Below are 15,079 nucleotides of genomic sequence, written 5' to 3'. Positions count from 1 at the left end.
CCGTCTCTATATCCAAGGCTACTAGAGCCGCTCCAAAGGCAGAGGACTGGGTTTAATGCATTGTGTGTGACAGTCGCTGCAAGTTCATGTATGTGCCCCTCCTTGGTATGAAGCCACATTGATCCTCCCGTACTAAGTTTGTAATAATCCAACTCTGCTGGAGAGCCAAGACCTTGGCGAGCAGTTTAACATCCACATTCAACATAGAAAGCAAACTGTAGGATCCCGGTTCCACAGGGTTCTTGCCCGGCTTTGGGAGCATAAGTATAACCGTTTCCTGCATATGCGTTGGGAGTTCACCAAACTCATGTGCTTTCTAAAGGGTCTCCAGAAGTGCTGGGAGCAAAGTGCGAGAGTGAGCCTGATAGTGCTAAACCGATAGTCCTGCAGAGCCTGGACATTTCCCTCTCCCCGTGGCACGAAGAGTTTGCCCCAGATCCTCCAAAGTTATAGCCTCCCCAACTCCATCTGCCTGACAGCTAGGGGATAGTCACCTGATCCAGGAATCCGTCCAGTCCGCCAGTCACCGCTGGTGTTGGAGCAGTATAAATGTTGGCGAGATGGTCCCGTAGTAGTTGGGTAGAAGCCATCTGACTCATAACCAGTGAACCATTTGGGCCAAGAAGAGCAAGTATTGTTTGTGGTGTGCATTCCCTCCTATGTAACCAAGCCAGCATCCATTCTGATCGATCTCCTTCTCTATGGAGAATCTTTTCAGATGTGACAGTCCAGCCTATCCCAGACGGTTGCCACCACCCTGTGTGCCTCTTACAGTGATGCCTCATCGTGCTCCCACCTCTACATCTGATGCTGTAGTCCTGCAAGCTGTTCTTCCTTTACTCCCACTCTAGCTTCCACCTAATGCCACATGTCTTACCAAGGCTCGCTCTCTTGACAACTACTTTTAATGTCCCCTACTGTGCACCTTGAGAACTTGCGATGTGCCAGTTCGTATTGAAAATCCCTGGAGTGCATCCTGCCTGTCAATAGCGTATTCCGGGTCCCTCAGTGCCTCAGTTTTAAACCTACACATAGTAATACTGAACCAATGATTCTTCACCCTGCATTCCATAATCAGGGGGGCATGGTTCAAAAAGAAACCACACCTGTTAGGCCACCTTTATAACATCAAGGATCCCCTCATTTGCAGGAGAACATTTTCCAATCTACTATGGGTCCCATGGGTAGGGGAGTAGCAAGAGTACTCCTGTGCCGCAGGATGAAGCTCCCGCACATATCTACAAATTGTCTATCCATGACTTCCTGCAGCCTAGCTACTATGCGTGGTTTCGTGCCCATTCTGGTCGGAAGTCCATCTAACTGTCTGTCCATAATATAATTTAAGTCCCACGCCCAAATAATTGGTAATCCAGCATAGAAGAGCATCTCGTTTCCCAGGGTTCCGAAAATTTCTCCATCATCCGTATTAGTAGCATAAGCATTCAGCATACATAATTCTCGGCCATCTAAGATACCATGCACCCCCTTTAACGATTGAGTTATTTTAAATTTGTTCAAGTTGCTGCTTAAAATGTTATATTCTAACTATACCACCTGGGTTTCCTTTCTGTTACTTAACGTGGAACATTTTTTAATATAGAGTAAGTGTATGGCACTTTTATTAAAATGCATGTGCTCACCAATAAAGTTTTCACTTAAGTGTTCAATGAAGGAAAAAGCAGTTAGTTATAAGTCAGTGGGTTGTTGGATTTAACACTGTAATGGCGAGCTGTTGTCACTAACAGGAATTTGTTGACAAATACATTTCAGTCTGTAAAAAAAGAATATCACTTTAATTTCCTGCCTAGCTACTCCCAAGTTACACCAGTACATATTAAATTAAATAAATATGGCAAAGAAAATGAATAAGCTTCCTGTTTACTAAGGAATAGGAATGTTTTTTTAGAGGATAATTTTAAGTATTTTGTAGAGTGACTTGTTAGTGACAGTTGTTTGCCATTCATTTGTTAATTCTAACATCAATCTGAGCGTTTCTCAGTGTAGTTGTACCAATCTTAATGTATCTTTTGTCCATTTGTGTGTCAATCCCGTTGGTAGCAAATACATTTTTGCTTCTGAGGGTTTGTAAATTCTGCTGCACCAGCACTAGAAAGAAAAGGTACTAGAGTACCCTCTTCAATTGGGTTCCATCCAAGTCAAACTCAGGGCTTCACACTCTGTAGAGCGACATTAGTGATTGATCAAATTTCTTCCTGTCTGATCATTTATACTAGTGTTTGGTCTAATGTATTCTCCACACGGGTCTGTATCCCACATTTGCATTCTCCTTTTTAAAATTCAGCAATTTAGTGGAGCAATCTTACCATCAGGTTGTATAGAGAACCATAGTCTATTTTATTATTCTTATTGGCAGGAAAATATATCCATGCATGTTGCCCCATAGCATATCTCATCTGACTATCAAGAAAAAAAAATGAAAAAAAATCTGCTCAAACTGATCTGCTGCCATGACTTCATGTTTTAGGAGAGATCTCATAGTTGCTGGTTTTAATTTACTGACATTTTGGGTAAATCCTTCGATTTGGGGAGCTGAGCCTTGAAGTTATGACAAGCTACTGAATTGTCCCGAATTCTCAGCCGAAACAAAATTGAATTGGGAAGCTGTGTCAAGAGCTCGAAGTACGAGACCAGGAAATCTTCTTGCTGAAGGGTTATCTTTCAGATGCTCTATGAGTACATCTTTCAATCTGTGTTGTGTCAAATTTTTCTCTTCATCAGACTTCTTTCTATCAGTCTTCCTGCTTGGCAATGCGAAGAATTCAACATCTCGTCATTGCCTGTGCAAGTACAAAAAAGGGTATATGAACCAAATCTGACCTCCTTTACCTGCTTTACTAAAACCCACCTCAGTTAACCTTCCCCGTCTACCTCTCTTGCATAATAGGCCAGAAGACATTTTTTTTGTTGTAACTTTTTATTATATAAAACATAAAAACCAACACATCAAACATACAATCAAGGCAATACAGCAATAATACATCCATTAGGTCTGCGCTCAAGGAGGACGGGAGATACATGACAACAGGGGAGAAGATTCTTCGAATACAGATGAGGGGAGGGGGCCAAAGGCAAAATTGCATATTAACAGTGCAATATATCACAGCCAGAAGGAAGGTGGGTCAGGGCGATTGGGAAGGACTAGGAATCACAGTGAGTGGGGGCGTACAGATATCTCCACGGTATGAGTTCCATTGGTCCCAAATTTTTCCCCATTTTTTGGGTCTGCCTCTTGCAATATACACAGTCTTCTCTCTGAACATGCACCAGTCCATACTCTCTTTCCAAGCAGTCACTGTAGGTGGCCTTGGGGACCCCCACAATTGTGCAATATCCCTTTTAGCAACCATATTGGCAAGAGTCACCCATCGAAGCTGCGACACGTCATAATCATTCGGCCCCCATACATTCAATAAACATTGCCGGGCTTCTGGTATCACAACACCCGTTACTTCATTCATCACCTCATGTATACGTTTCCAAAATCGCACCACCTCAGGGCATTCCCATATGATATGGAGAAAGGTGGCAAGGAGACCACACCCACGCATACGCATGCCATCCGTTGAATAGCCCATATGGATCAGACGGGGACCGGTGACATAGATTCTGTGGAGGATCTTGAGTTGGACCAGACGGAGGCGGGCCGGAATCGCCACCTCCCTGGGAGAGGAGATCGCGGACTGCCAATCCTCATCATCTAGTTCAATACCATCCGCAATCCAGGCTTCACGAAGGCGATCAAGCAAACTTGACCGGTCATTAATATTTTTTTTATAAAACAATGAGATAGTACTGTCCGGCACATGACCGTCTAATATACGATCTTCGAGGAGGGAGGATTCCGGAATAGCACTACCCACCGGCAAAACAGAATTCAGAGCATGGCGCACCTGGACATAACGAAAGTGTTCCCTATCACTCAGCTTATACTCCGCTTGCAGATCCGTAAAGGTCTTCACCCCTCCTTTAACCCAAAGATCATGCACTTTACTAATACCGATCGTGTCCCATTTATCAAATCCCTTCGTCTTCCATAGGCAACCCAATTTTGCAGAGGCATAAAGCGGAGTTGCGCCAGTTAGTTTATCACTCCAGCCCATAGCTGCCGTTGCGCTATGCCATACCCGCACGGCTATAGAGGTAGGTCCCGAGAGTTGTGAACGGGAGGATCCTGAGTAAAGCGCCCTGTAATAGTCACCACCCGGGAGCAGCCACTTATCCATTTCAAAAGCCTGATTCAACCCCGGACCATACATCCCGTGGTTGATGGCAGCAAGGTGGGAGGCCCAATAATACCTACGAATATCCGGGAGCGCTATGCCGCCATTATACCAGGGAAGTGTCAGTTTTGGAAGAGCGATGCGTGAACGTCCGTCCCACAGCAATTGCCTCTGCAACGATTCCACCTCCCGAAAATATTTAGACGGGATGACATCGAAACTATTCTGAAGTGCGTATAGGAACCGCGGTAAGGACATCATTTTAAAAAGGGCTGCACGCCCTAGGGGCGACAACGGTAATTTACGCCAACGCGCTACATCGGAGCGCAACCTTTGGAGTGGGGGGAGTAAGTTGCGTTCATAGAGAACCGCCGGATCCAGCGAGATAAACACACACAAGTATTTAAAACCAGACTGCGACAACTGGATGGGACAGCCCCGCGGTAAACGAGGGACATCACCCGCAAGTACATAAATGTAGGATTTCGACCAATTAATAATAAGGCCCGAGTTCTTCCCGAAGGAGTTAAGTACGTCAAACAATACGTTAAGCGATTTTTGGGGAGATGTAAGGTACAATAAAATTTCATCCGCGTATAAGGAGATACGATCTTCGAATTCCGGCGTCCAGCGTATGCCCTTCATCGAAGGTTCCCCCCGTAGCCAAGCGGCGAGTGGCTCCAATGCCAGAGCAAAAAGAAGCGGGGATAACGGACAACCCTGCCGCGTGCCCCTTCCAAGAGTAAAAGGCATGGACATTAACCACCACCTGCGCCAGTGGCGTTTCATACAGGAGTTTGACCCAACCAATAAAGCCAGCGCCGAATCCAAACTTGGCGAGTACTGCCCAGAGATAAGACCATTCGATTGTGTCAAAGGCCATCGTGGCGTCTAAGGACGCCAAGATGGCCGGCTCACGCAACGTCGAGGCCCTCGCGAGAACACCATGCAAACGTCGCAAATTTAATGCCGTGTTACGGTGCGGGATGAAACCCGATCCGGATGAATCAGGTCGCTAATTACCGTAATCAGACGATTAGCAAGTATTTTGGCGAGGATCTTAGGCTCCGCATTCAAGAGAGAAATGGGTCTATAAGACGAGCAGCGATCCCGTGGCTTGCCCTCCTTGTGGACCACCACAATGGTCGCAAGACGCTGATCTCTGGGGAGGGAGCCACTGTCTCGCGCAGCCAAAAACATATCTCGAAGATAAGGAGCTAGAGTATCAGGGCGTAATTTATACAAATCTACGGGAAGGCCGTTGGGACCCAGAGCCTTGCCAGAACGAATGGAGCGCAGCGCAAGAGCCACCTCATCCACCGAGGGCGCGGCATCCAAACAGTCCGATCTGATTCTGACAAACACGGCAGTGCTATATCTCGAAGCAATAACTGCGAATCCTCCTCGGGCCTGTCGGACACCGAGGTATAGACCTCTCAAAAATAGTCGGCAAAGCATTCAACAATTTCAACGGGGTCCGTTACACTCACACCATCCAATGTCTCAATCACCGGAACCACACGACTCGCTCTCTCCCTTCTGTCCAGCCAGGCAATCAATTTTCCCGCTTTCTCACCCACATCATACAGCCGTCCCTGCTGTTCCCTACTCATCATCTTTGCAGCATCAGTAACCAAAGTTTTGTATTCTAACTGTTTAAGGCGGAGAACATGCAATGCTTCTTGAGACACCTCTCGTTCCAATGCAGTCTCTAAGTCTGTGATTTCAGTCTCGAGCTGAACAATTGCCTCATTCTTACATTTCTTGGCACACCCAATCAAAGACAGTGCCTGTCCCCTGATAACAGTCTTAAAGGCTTCCCACAGCGAAACAGGCGAGGATACAGAACCAACATTTTCAGCAAAATACATATCAAATGATTTAATCAATTCAGTGCGAGTCTTAGGGTTAAGAAGGTACCAGGGGTTAATCGGAGCCACCCTCCCTTCAGCGCCTATGTTAAGATTAAAATGAAACCAAATAGGGGAATGGTCCGATATACCCCGGGCCAAGTGTCTAATCTCTCCAATCGAAGGGGACAGGGCAGCCGGTATCAGGATATAATCCAATCTAGAAAGACTACCATGAGCTCCCGAATGGAAAGTAAACTGAGTCTAATCTGGATGCATTAGTCTCCAACAATCTATAAGCCCCAATGTTTCCAGGAAGTCACCCAACCAGGATGGCGCAGCAGGAAGGTCTCGGGGCGGATAGCGATCTGCTCTGCCAGAAATGACGGAGTTAAAATCACCACCCAATATCAAAACACCCTCCGGGAGACCCAAAACCATCCGCCCCAGGTCAGTGAATGTCGTGGATTGTAAGCCCGGAGGGACATATACCGACACCAACGAAATCGTTTTCCCCCTCCCACCGCCCAACAAGTGCAACATATTGACCCCTGGCATCAAGGATCACATCATCAACCTCGAGGGGGAGGGAAGCCCTAAGCAAAATACCCACTCCTCTAGAACTAGATGTAAACCCAGAATGGGCAGCAAGACGATAACCCCGTCTATTAAGAACGTGACAAGTATTCCCTATCAAGTGTGTCTCTTGTAGCAGAACGACGTCAGGCGAGAGGCGCCGTAAAAGCTGCATAACCACCCCTCTCTTTATCCGATCACCCAACCCATTCACATTCCAGCATAATACCCTCAACCCTCTACCCCCATCCAGATCAACAATGAACTCCCATCGCAAAACGAGCATCACACCAATGTCAAAGATAATGAAAGTACCTTGCCTTGAAAAAAAGAAGAAAAAAAAACCAATCCCAAAACATGGCCCTCCCTCCCCCCAAGGTTCCCAACACAACTCCCCCCCCACCCTGCACCCCTGCACCGACTCAAAAGCCACCCCAATTTGCAGTGTGCCTGTCGCCCTAACAATTACAAACGAAGAACTAATCTACACAAAGAAAACCCCAGAGGAGGAAAGGGGTCCCGCCATCCCCGCTACCTCCCAAGATACGAATGGAATGATCAAGGAAGTCAGTGAGCCTCAGCTGGACACGTTGAATAGTGTTCCGGACACAGGCACCATAATCATTCTTGGTCCATCAGTCCCCCCTCAGCACCACCAGCATGTTCCTGGCCAGCACGGCGAACCGGCAAAGTGTCCAACCAATCACTCGCTTCCTCAGGCCTGACAAATAAGAATGTTCGATTGTCATATTCAACACGCAGTCGGGCCGGGAATAACATAGCGTATTTTAGTTCCATGTCTCTTAGTCGCCGTTTCACCCCTTGAAATCCCATTCGTTGTTTCTGGACCGATTGAGAAAAGTCCGGATAAAAGTTCACAGCAGCGTTCTCGAACTGCGTAGGGCCGCTTGTCCGTGCCGCCTGCAGAATGGCGTCGCGATCTCTGAAGTTAAAGATCCGTGCAATAATCGGACGGGGGGGGGGGGGGAAACCGGGCTTCGCCTGTCCCCCTGGCACTCTGTGCGCACGTTCGATGGCAAAGAATTTGCTCAGGCCCTTGGGTGCAAGATGATTAAGAATGAGGTCCTCCACTCGAAGATCAGTGGCGAGGGAACTAGAATCTTACGGGACCCCAATAATACGCACGTTGTTGCGCCGTGCACGGCCTTCAAAATCCTCCAAGCGACGAGCAAAAAAGTCATTAGCAGATCTAAGGTTGCGCACTTCTGTTTGCAAGTCGGACACATCCGTGGTAAGGCTGGATGTCTTTAGGTCCAATGACTTTACCTTCTCGTTCGTCTTGGCCAAATCAGTTCGAATGAGATTGACATCAATAGCCACCGTGACCAACTTCAGAGCCAGGGCTTCATACCTTTGGCCAATAGAAGACTGAATACCAGCAATGGCGCCCATCACGTCCTGTAGCGTTAATTCCGCCAATACAGCAGGATCGTCGACAGCCTCCTCCCGGGCCTTAGGTGCGCCACCAGGGGATCCTTTAGAAAGTGTGTAGCGATCCATGACATTCGTCTGGGTTGAACCTCCACGGATAGTGGTCTTGACTTTCCGTTTTTCACCCTCGGGCTTGCCTGTCATGGCGAGCCGGGTGCCCCGGAGGGAGGCTTGGGATCTGGTCCAAATGGCTCCTTAAAATTCACACACAAGAATACAGGAGGCGAAGTTGGGCCGATTTGAATCCACAGCCAAACAGTCGCTAGCTCAAAGCGCTGGCATCGGAGCTCGTCCGATCAACAGACACACCACAGATAGGAGACAGTGCGCTGGAGAAACAAAACCGAAAGTGAAGTGAGGCTGTGGTCTGATCCCCGCAAGCCGTTGTTGTTAAATTACAACCTGGGCACTGCTAAAACTCAAGGTCCAGGCTGTTCCATGGAGAAGGCCACAAATTTCAAGACGGCGGAACTCGGGGACCCTGTGTCCGATTCCGACCCAAAAACCTGCTAGTACATCAGCCGGGTTGTGTCTTCAATGATCTTCCATCAAATCAGGATATTATCCAGGATAAATGCGGGAGGCAGCGAGGGTCCTCGGGAGCCCTGTGCTCACGCGGCCATCTCGGATGCGCTCGTCATAATAAGACATTTTCTTGATGCTGAAAGTTTGCCTTACCAGGGTGTCTTGTCACTGTATCACTAGCCTTGCGTAGAGGATTGTTTGAGAACAAAACAAACAAATGCTGTGGAGTCTAGGAAAGAGGCGTCTGTGGTTCAGTACTGCAGCATATCATAGGTGTAGTGATTGTCATTGCCAGCTCTGCAGCTTGACCTCAGGGGCAACACAAATATTGAAACACTTCCAGGGGCACCTTTGAGAAGTAATGAAGTGACGCAGGCAGTGATGTCCCAAAACATGAGCGGCGCAGACTTAGCCATCAGCCTCTAATGCAGAGATGACCCGTTTCAGAAATATTCACCAGGTTGACATCGGGTACAGTCCAGGAAGGCAGGGAAGTGTGAGGTACACTGCTGTAAGGTCTATTCTTTTAGAACTGTCTGACTCAAGCACTATTGATAGACATTTGCTGAATTTCGGTTTTCTTTCTCATTGCAGATTGCAACTTTGCAGATGCAGTATTCAGGTTCAACTCCAATATTTCATACAGTGGAGTTCTGCATGCAGTAACCCAGGATGTAAGAAAGATTGGAAACTTTACTCCCTCACTTATTTAATATATTTTTTTACCACAGGCATGAACAGCTTTTAATGCAATGTATTTTTCTACCAGGGTCTCTTCTCTGAAAACAAAGAGAGGTTGATAAATAATGCAATTACATCCTTGCTTTCTCAAGAAGGGGACCCAGCCACATCGAACGCAGAGCTTGAGAGCCAGTTCCAAGCTGTGAGGCGATTAGTAGCTTCCAAAGCTGGCTTCCAGGCATTCACTCAACTTCCAAAGTAAGACTAATATGTTCTCCAACTGCTAATTGTATACTTCATCAAATACATTTTCAAATGTAAAAACTGTCCAGACAGATTTATTAGTCATGCGTATTTGTGGTGTTCATTTGCAAAGAGCTGATCCTCAAAGTTATAAGGCAGGCTGCTGTTACACAAACAATTCCGGCCTTTATTATATTACTTGGTAGATATTATTTCTTAATGAGATCAGAGATTTGTGTCATTTGATTTGAGCTAACAAACAAAAACTAAGAAATGTCAAACAAATGATCAAACAAACTAAGAAATGTCTCCTAAGTTCTTTATGGTTTTCTTTTAAAGACTATGTACTTTTATCTTTTCAGTCGTATTATAATGTATTCTTTTTAGTCCAGACAAATATATATGTGGAAGACACGTTTGATCCCAGATGCAGTTTCATATTCTTTTTTAGACTGATTATTGGACCTTCGATTTGTGACTGCACTCTGACAGACATCTGTAGAAGATGAACGTACTGTATACTTAATGTAATTTAATGTCTTAAAGTAAGATTCGAGGCGGGGGTAATTGTTATGATTACTTTATAGTTTAATTATCTTGAAACCAGGAGACCGTATAAAAGACGATTACTTACGTTTGGAATTTCCCCAGTTATAAAACATGTTTGAACTTGGATTGATGCAAAAGGGACAGAATGGTGAACAATGTCAAGCATTCACCCCTGTACAAATATCTGGGCCTAAATCCATCGTTTTTTCGCTACCCATGCCATTCCAGTTTAAACCCAGCCATATGCAAATCAGTCTTGACCCTGCTCCTCATTGGAACAGTCCAGCCCAAACTGCCAGGATAGGTCCTCACTGGATTGAGAACAAGCATCCTAGGACTGGTTTCGGGGTTTCACCCCTCATCAGCCAGGTTACCTTGATTCAAGTGGTATGGAGAGCACAGGACCCACCCACGTCTGGGCATACCTGTCCCACTTGGCGTGGCAAATGCAAAAAGAAAAATTGATCGGCAGAATGTTGAACAATGTCACACATTCACCCCAGTACAGAGATCTGGGCTTAAATCCATTGATTTTTTGCTCCCCATGCCATTCCAGTTTAACCTCAGCCATATTCAAATCAGTGGGGTGGGTATGATCAGACGTGGGTCCAGGGCTGGACTGGCCGTAGCGGGCACCGGGCAAGCCCCTGGTGCGCCGCACGGGTGGGGGCCATTTTTGTTACAGGGCCGTTTTTGCAGCATAGTTGCAAAATAGGCCCTGTAACAAAATCGGCCGCAAACCGGTCCTGGCAAAGAGCTCGGTGGCATGAACACCCCCTGGGGGGGAAGGGGCCGGCCGAGCACTTTGCCAGGGCCGGTTTTGGTTCCCAGTCCGGCCCTGCATGGGTCCCTTGCTCACTGTGCCACTGGATTCAACCTAGCCTGGCTGATGAGGGATAATACTCCAAAATCGTTCCCTGGATGCTTGTTTCTGGTCCCGGGATGACTTGGCTTGGCAGTTTGGTCTGGACTGTTCCCATGAGGAACAGGGTCAAGACTGATTTGCATATAGCTGGGTCCAAACTGGGGTGGCGTAGTAAGCAAAAGAATGATGGATTTAACCCAGATCTCTTGACTGGGGGTGAATATATGATTAATTGAGTATTCAGTCCATCATTTGTTTGCGTAGCTCTCATTTGGATTGAGCTGTGAGAACACAGTAGGTAAAGATGAATGTTTCGTCCCTGTACTCTAATCTACCAGGGCCACTGCTGTGACTTTGGTTAACAGTGAAAAAGATCTTTGACTCTTGTGTGATTGGCCAATTAAGCCTTAGCGGTACCCCTGGAGTTTTATGCGTATTTTGCATTTTGGATACATGGGTTTTAGCCAACATTTAAGCTAATGTCCCACAGACATTGCCTTTGGTTCTAGATCAGTCAGGAGCATTTTTAGTTTGCAATGCCCCCACTACCCATGGGTGTTCACGTAAATTCTGGTGGTATTTTCAGTGCATCATCAGAGGTTGAGGATACCAGTCCCCTCCTCCCCCAAACCTGGGAAACTGGCTGTTTAAGGTGGACTCACCAGTCAGTCGTAAACCACCTCTAGGTGACGGTGAGCTTACTGACATCTTTGGGGTTCTCAATCAAGGAGCCAAAGTCACACCTGACTTCTTTGAGGAGACTCCCTTTTATAGGCGCTCCTCTGCACATAGGACGTTGAGGGCCTTTCCTCCCTCTCAACGAGTCCTGGACATTAGGGCTATGTTACAATATTTCATCCACAGGACTGTATTTCACTGAGAGCAGCTCTGATGCTTCTTGTCTATTTGGCTCCATGCATCCTGCATGTCCACTGTGCCAAGCGCATGTGAGGGCTTTGCACTGGGATCTCAAGTCTGAGGGTCCAGCTCCAAGGAAACCTGTTGGAGGTCACCCAGGTTTCAGAGAAGACTGCACAAGATATGCTGTGATGGCTGCTAGACTGCTACCAAACCAGCAGCAGACTGCTCTCCTTTCCCTTCCCAGAGCTGACGGAGTGATGGATGCGTTTTCTGGGAGAGGTGGAGATCAGAGCATTGTATTCTCCAGCAGAAACCCTCCTCCACATAAATCTGGGAAAGCTGTGGGCCTCAGGTTAAACGTATTTCTGTCTTTCATCAAGGGGAATGCTGGTGCAGGTTCTCTGACAACACCACAACTATATGGTACTGTAACCAACAGGGCAAATTGGGGTCCTGTGTCGTGTGCCAAGAGATGCTGCACCTCTAGTATTGACTGGAGCTTAAGGGCATTTCCCAGTTTGTAAACCACACTACAGGCTCTTTACATGCTGGTGTTATGAACTCAGTGGCCGATGACTACTGAATTGCGAATGGTGGTTGTATTTCAAGATGATGCAGGACCTGTTAAGACAGTGGGAAGAGCCCTGAATAGATCTTTTTCCCACCGTCAAGCATGCACTGTCAAGACTTCTTCGCATTGGACAAAAAGGGTCGTTTTTTTCCCCTGCAAATGGTATCATCAAAGGGTTTGTGGTGCTGAAATCACCATCTTTCAGGGACTGACAGACGACCTTTGTCAGAAAACCTAAATATTTTACACTTTTTTGGCTTTTTACTGGGACATAGCCATAGAAATTGGTATGAAAGCAATAATGGATCCTGGAAAACTATACATTTCAGAAAAGTAGACAAAATTCTGAATTCAGCGTGGGATCATTTGTGCAGATCCCTCAAGGTTTTTTTTAAATAGAAACGAACAGCTGCAAAAAGTTAAAATTGAAAATTAGTTGAAAAAAACAGCCATTTGCACCAACGTTTTCACCTGTAACTTCTTCTAAGTATGACAGATGTTTGAAATCAATATACCGTTTCATCCGTTGGACCTTCAGGTTGTGGGGATATATAGGAATTGTAGGTTTACCAAGTTCCCGAGGAACCCAGAGCCAGTAACTGAGCAGCGTCTTGCAATGTTTTTTTACTGCCCTCATCTTCCCCCCCAGGGGGAGCAGAAAGACTGGCTGAGGCAAAATGTAATGGGGAGAGCAAAGGCCTTGCCCTAGGGGCTGCTTCCCGGTCCCTTGTGGCTATTGGGTGGATCCCTGCTTGGGGATCGCCCTCCTGGGGTGATCCCCAAGCAGGGATCCACTAGGGAAGGGTACCATTGGAAAGGACAGAATTTTTCCTTTCCAACAATAACTCTCCCAAGCGATTTGGTGCTCGGGCGGCTGGGATAGCCCCACGAGTACTGAATCAATTAAACTGAAACTAAGTTTCATTTTCATTTTCAATGCAATAATGTCAGCGCGTCATGCGCGGGATCGTCATTGGATTGGAAATATAAGAAAAACGGCATCTCTACCCCACCTCCCGAGGCCAACACAAAAAAAAGGAAATCCCTCTGCTGTATGCAGCAGTGGGATTTAGTGCCTCTGCACTCATGACGAAATGGTTCCGTCATGAGCACAGGAACACTGGTGCTCATGACGGAACAATTCCGTCATTAGCATTGAAAGGGTTAATACTCTCCCAAAGCCCTTTGATCTATTGTTGATTAATCTTTATTATAATATATTTGATTATACAGTAACTAAGGTCATAGATGGGCTGGAGGATTCAATAAGCTAGATACAACATGATCATGGAAAGGAACTCCAAATTATCTGGGTAGGAGATTTTAATATACAAGTTTGTGAGCTTAATGTGTCCGACAGTATGTGGTATCTGTGATTAAGTAGATCAGTCCCTTGCACATTTTGAGCACACTACTTATGGGGTCCCTTAAATTGTGTTGTTATAGCTAAAGAATTGATATTTGCACAGGAGCATGATTCAACCAGGGATTTGCAAATCCCGACGTATGTGGGGCCATGTTCAGACTCGAAAATCAACCATATATTAACTACACCATTTTAAAAGCGATAAAATATTTTTTTAAAGTGTAGATTAGATACTTAAGCGATCATTACCCCATATCTTTGACCCTAGATATAATTTTGCGGAAACAACCAAGAAAAGAACCACAATATAAGGTCCAGTATAACAAAAATAGGGGCGTTAACATCAAGTGGGGGAAAATTGATAATGAGCCCTTCTTATCGTAAATATGCAGGAACAATTGAGGCAGCCCTAAAAGAGGATGCTGATCCAGAGGAGATTATACATGCTTTCACCTCTTTAAATAAATATATAGAAACCAAATTAACAAAATTCCCAGATGGTTTAACAGTGCCTGTTCCGCGACTTCTAGATCGTTGAAGTACGCTCTAAGTTTATGCCCCTAGGATAGAGATGTAGTAGCAGAGGCTAGGAAATCCTATATAGAAATTACAGCAAAAAGGAAGCTGGAATAAGGAGAAAAGACCTGGGCAGATATAGAAATTGTATGTATGGCGAAAGACCCAGAGCCTTCTGGCGGGTTGTAAATTCTGCTACTTTTTTCGGGCTTAAATCAACCAAGCTAGAGACAAATGTACCAGCTGTGGATTGGGTAAACCATTTTTCAAAAATATTTTGTCACACCCCTTCAGATCTCCAATTTTGACTCAGAAGCCTCTTTGATATGAGTACAGCCATGGCCTTGAGCCACTCAATCGAGGTCAAAGATGTTGTTTTAGTTATAAAAAGCAGTCCCTCCGAGAAAGTTCCAGCGCACCCTATAAATTACTAATGGATCTCTATAAATGTCTGCAATTTTGGGCCACGTTAAGAACTAATGTCATCAGAAGTTGAATTGTAGGACCCCTAGTTAAGACGTGGTAGAAAGCCATTATTGTGCCTATTTTCGAAATGGGGGATAAGAGCCAACCACACTACTATCATACCATCTCCCTTCTTGACAACACAGTAAAAGTTCTGCGCAGGGTTATTTTGGCCAAATTGGAAATATGGGCAACGGACACTCAAGCATTGTCGGACTCTGAATTTGTGTTCGGTCCAGGGCTAGGAATAGCAGAACAGACCCTTAATCTCTCTTTAATAATTTAAAAATATACCAAGGCTGTGTCCATCTAGCCTTT

The 15,079-nt window shown here is 45.9% G+C and overlaps 1 protein-coding gene across 2 annotated transcripts in view; it reads left to right on the top strand.

Annotated features, from left to right (window-relative positions):
• DNAJC13 (DnaJ heat shock protein family (Hsp40) member C13) overlaps nucleotides 1-15,079 on the top strand; it is a 1,517,524-nt gene that overhangs the window by 440,563 nt on the left and 1,061,882 nt on the right. For both annotated transcript variants that reach the window (XM_078663869.1, XM_078663868.1), the window contains exons 11-12: nucleotides 9,239-9,318; nucleotides 9,414-9,583. In XM_078663869.1, the coding sequence (XP_078519995.1) occupies nucleotides 9,239-9,318; nucleotides 9,414-9,583 (250 nt within the window). The remainder of the gene's footprint in view (nucleotides 1-9,238; nucleotides 9,319-9,413; nucleotides 9,584-15,079) is intronic.

The sequence above is a fragment of the Lissotriton helveticus genome, chromosome 10 (genome assembly GCF_964261635.1).
Source record: "Lissotriton helveticus chromosome 10, aLisHel1.1, whole genome shotgun sequence".
NCBI classification, from domain to species: Eukaryota; Metazoa; Chordata; class Amphibia; order Caudata; family Salamandridae; genus Lissotriton; species Lissotriton helveticus.
The sequence above is the reverse complement of the archived record's forward strand: the minus strand, read 5'-3'. Positions and strand labels throughout refer to the sequence as shown.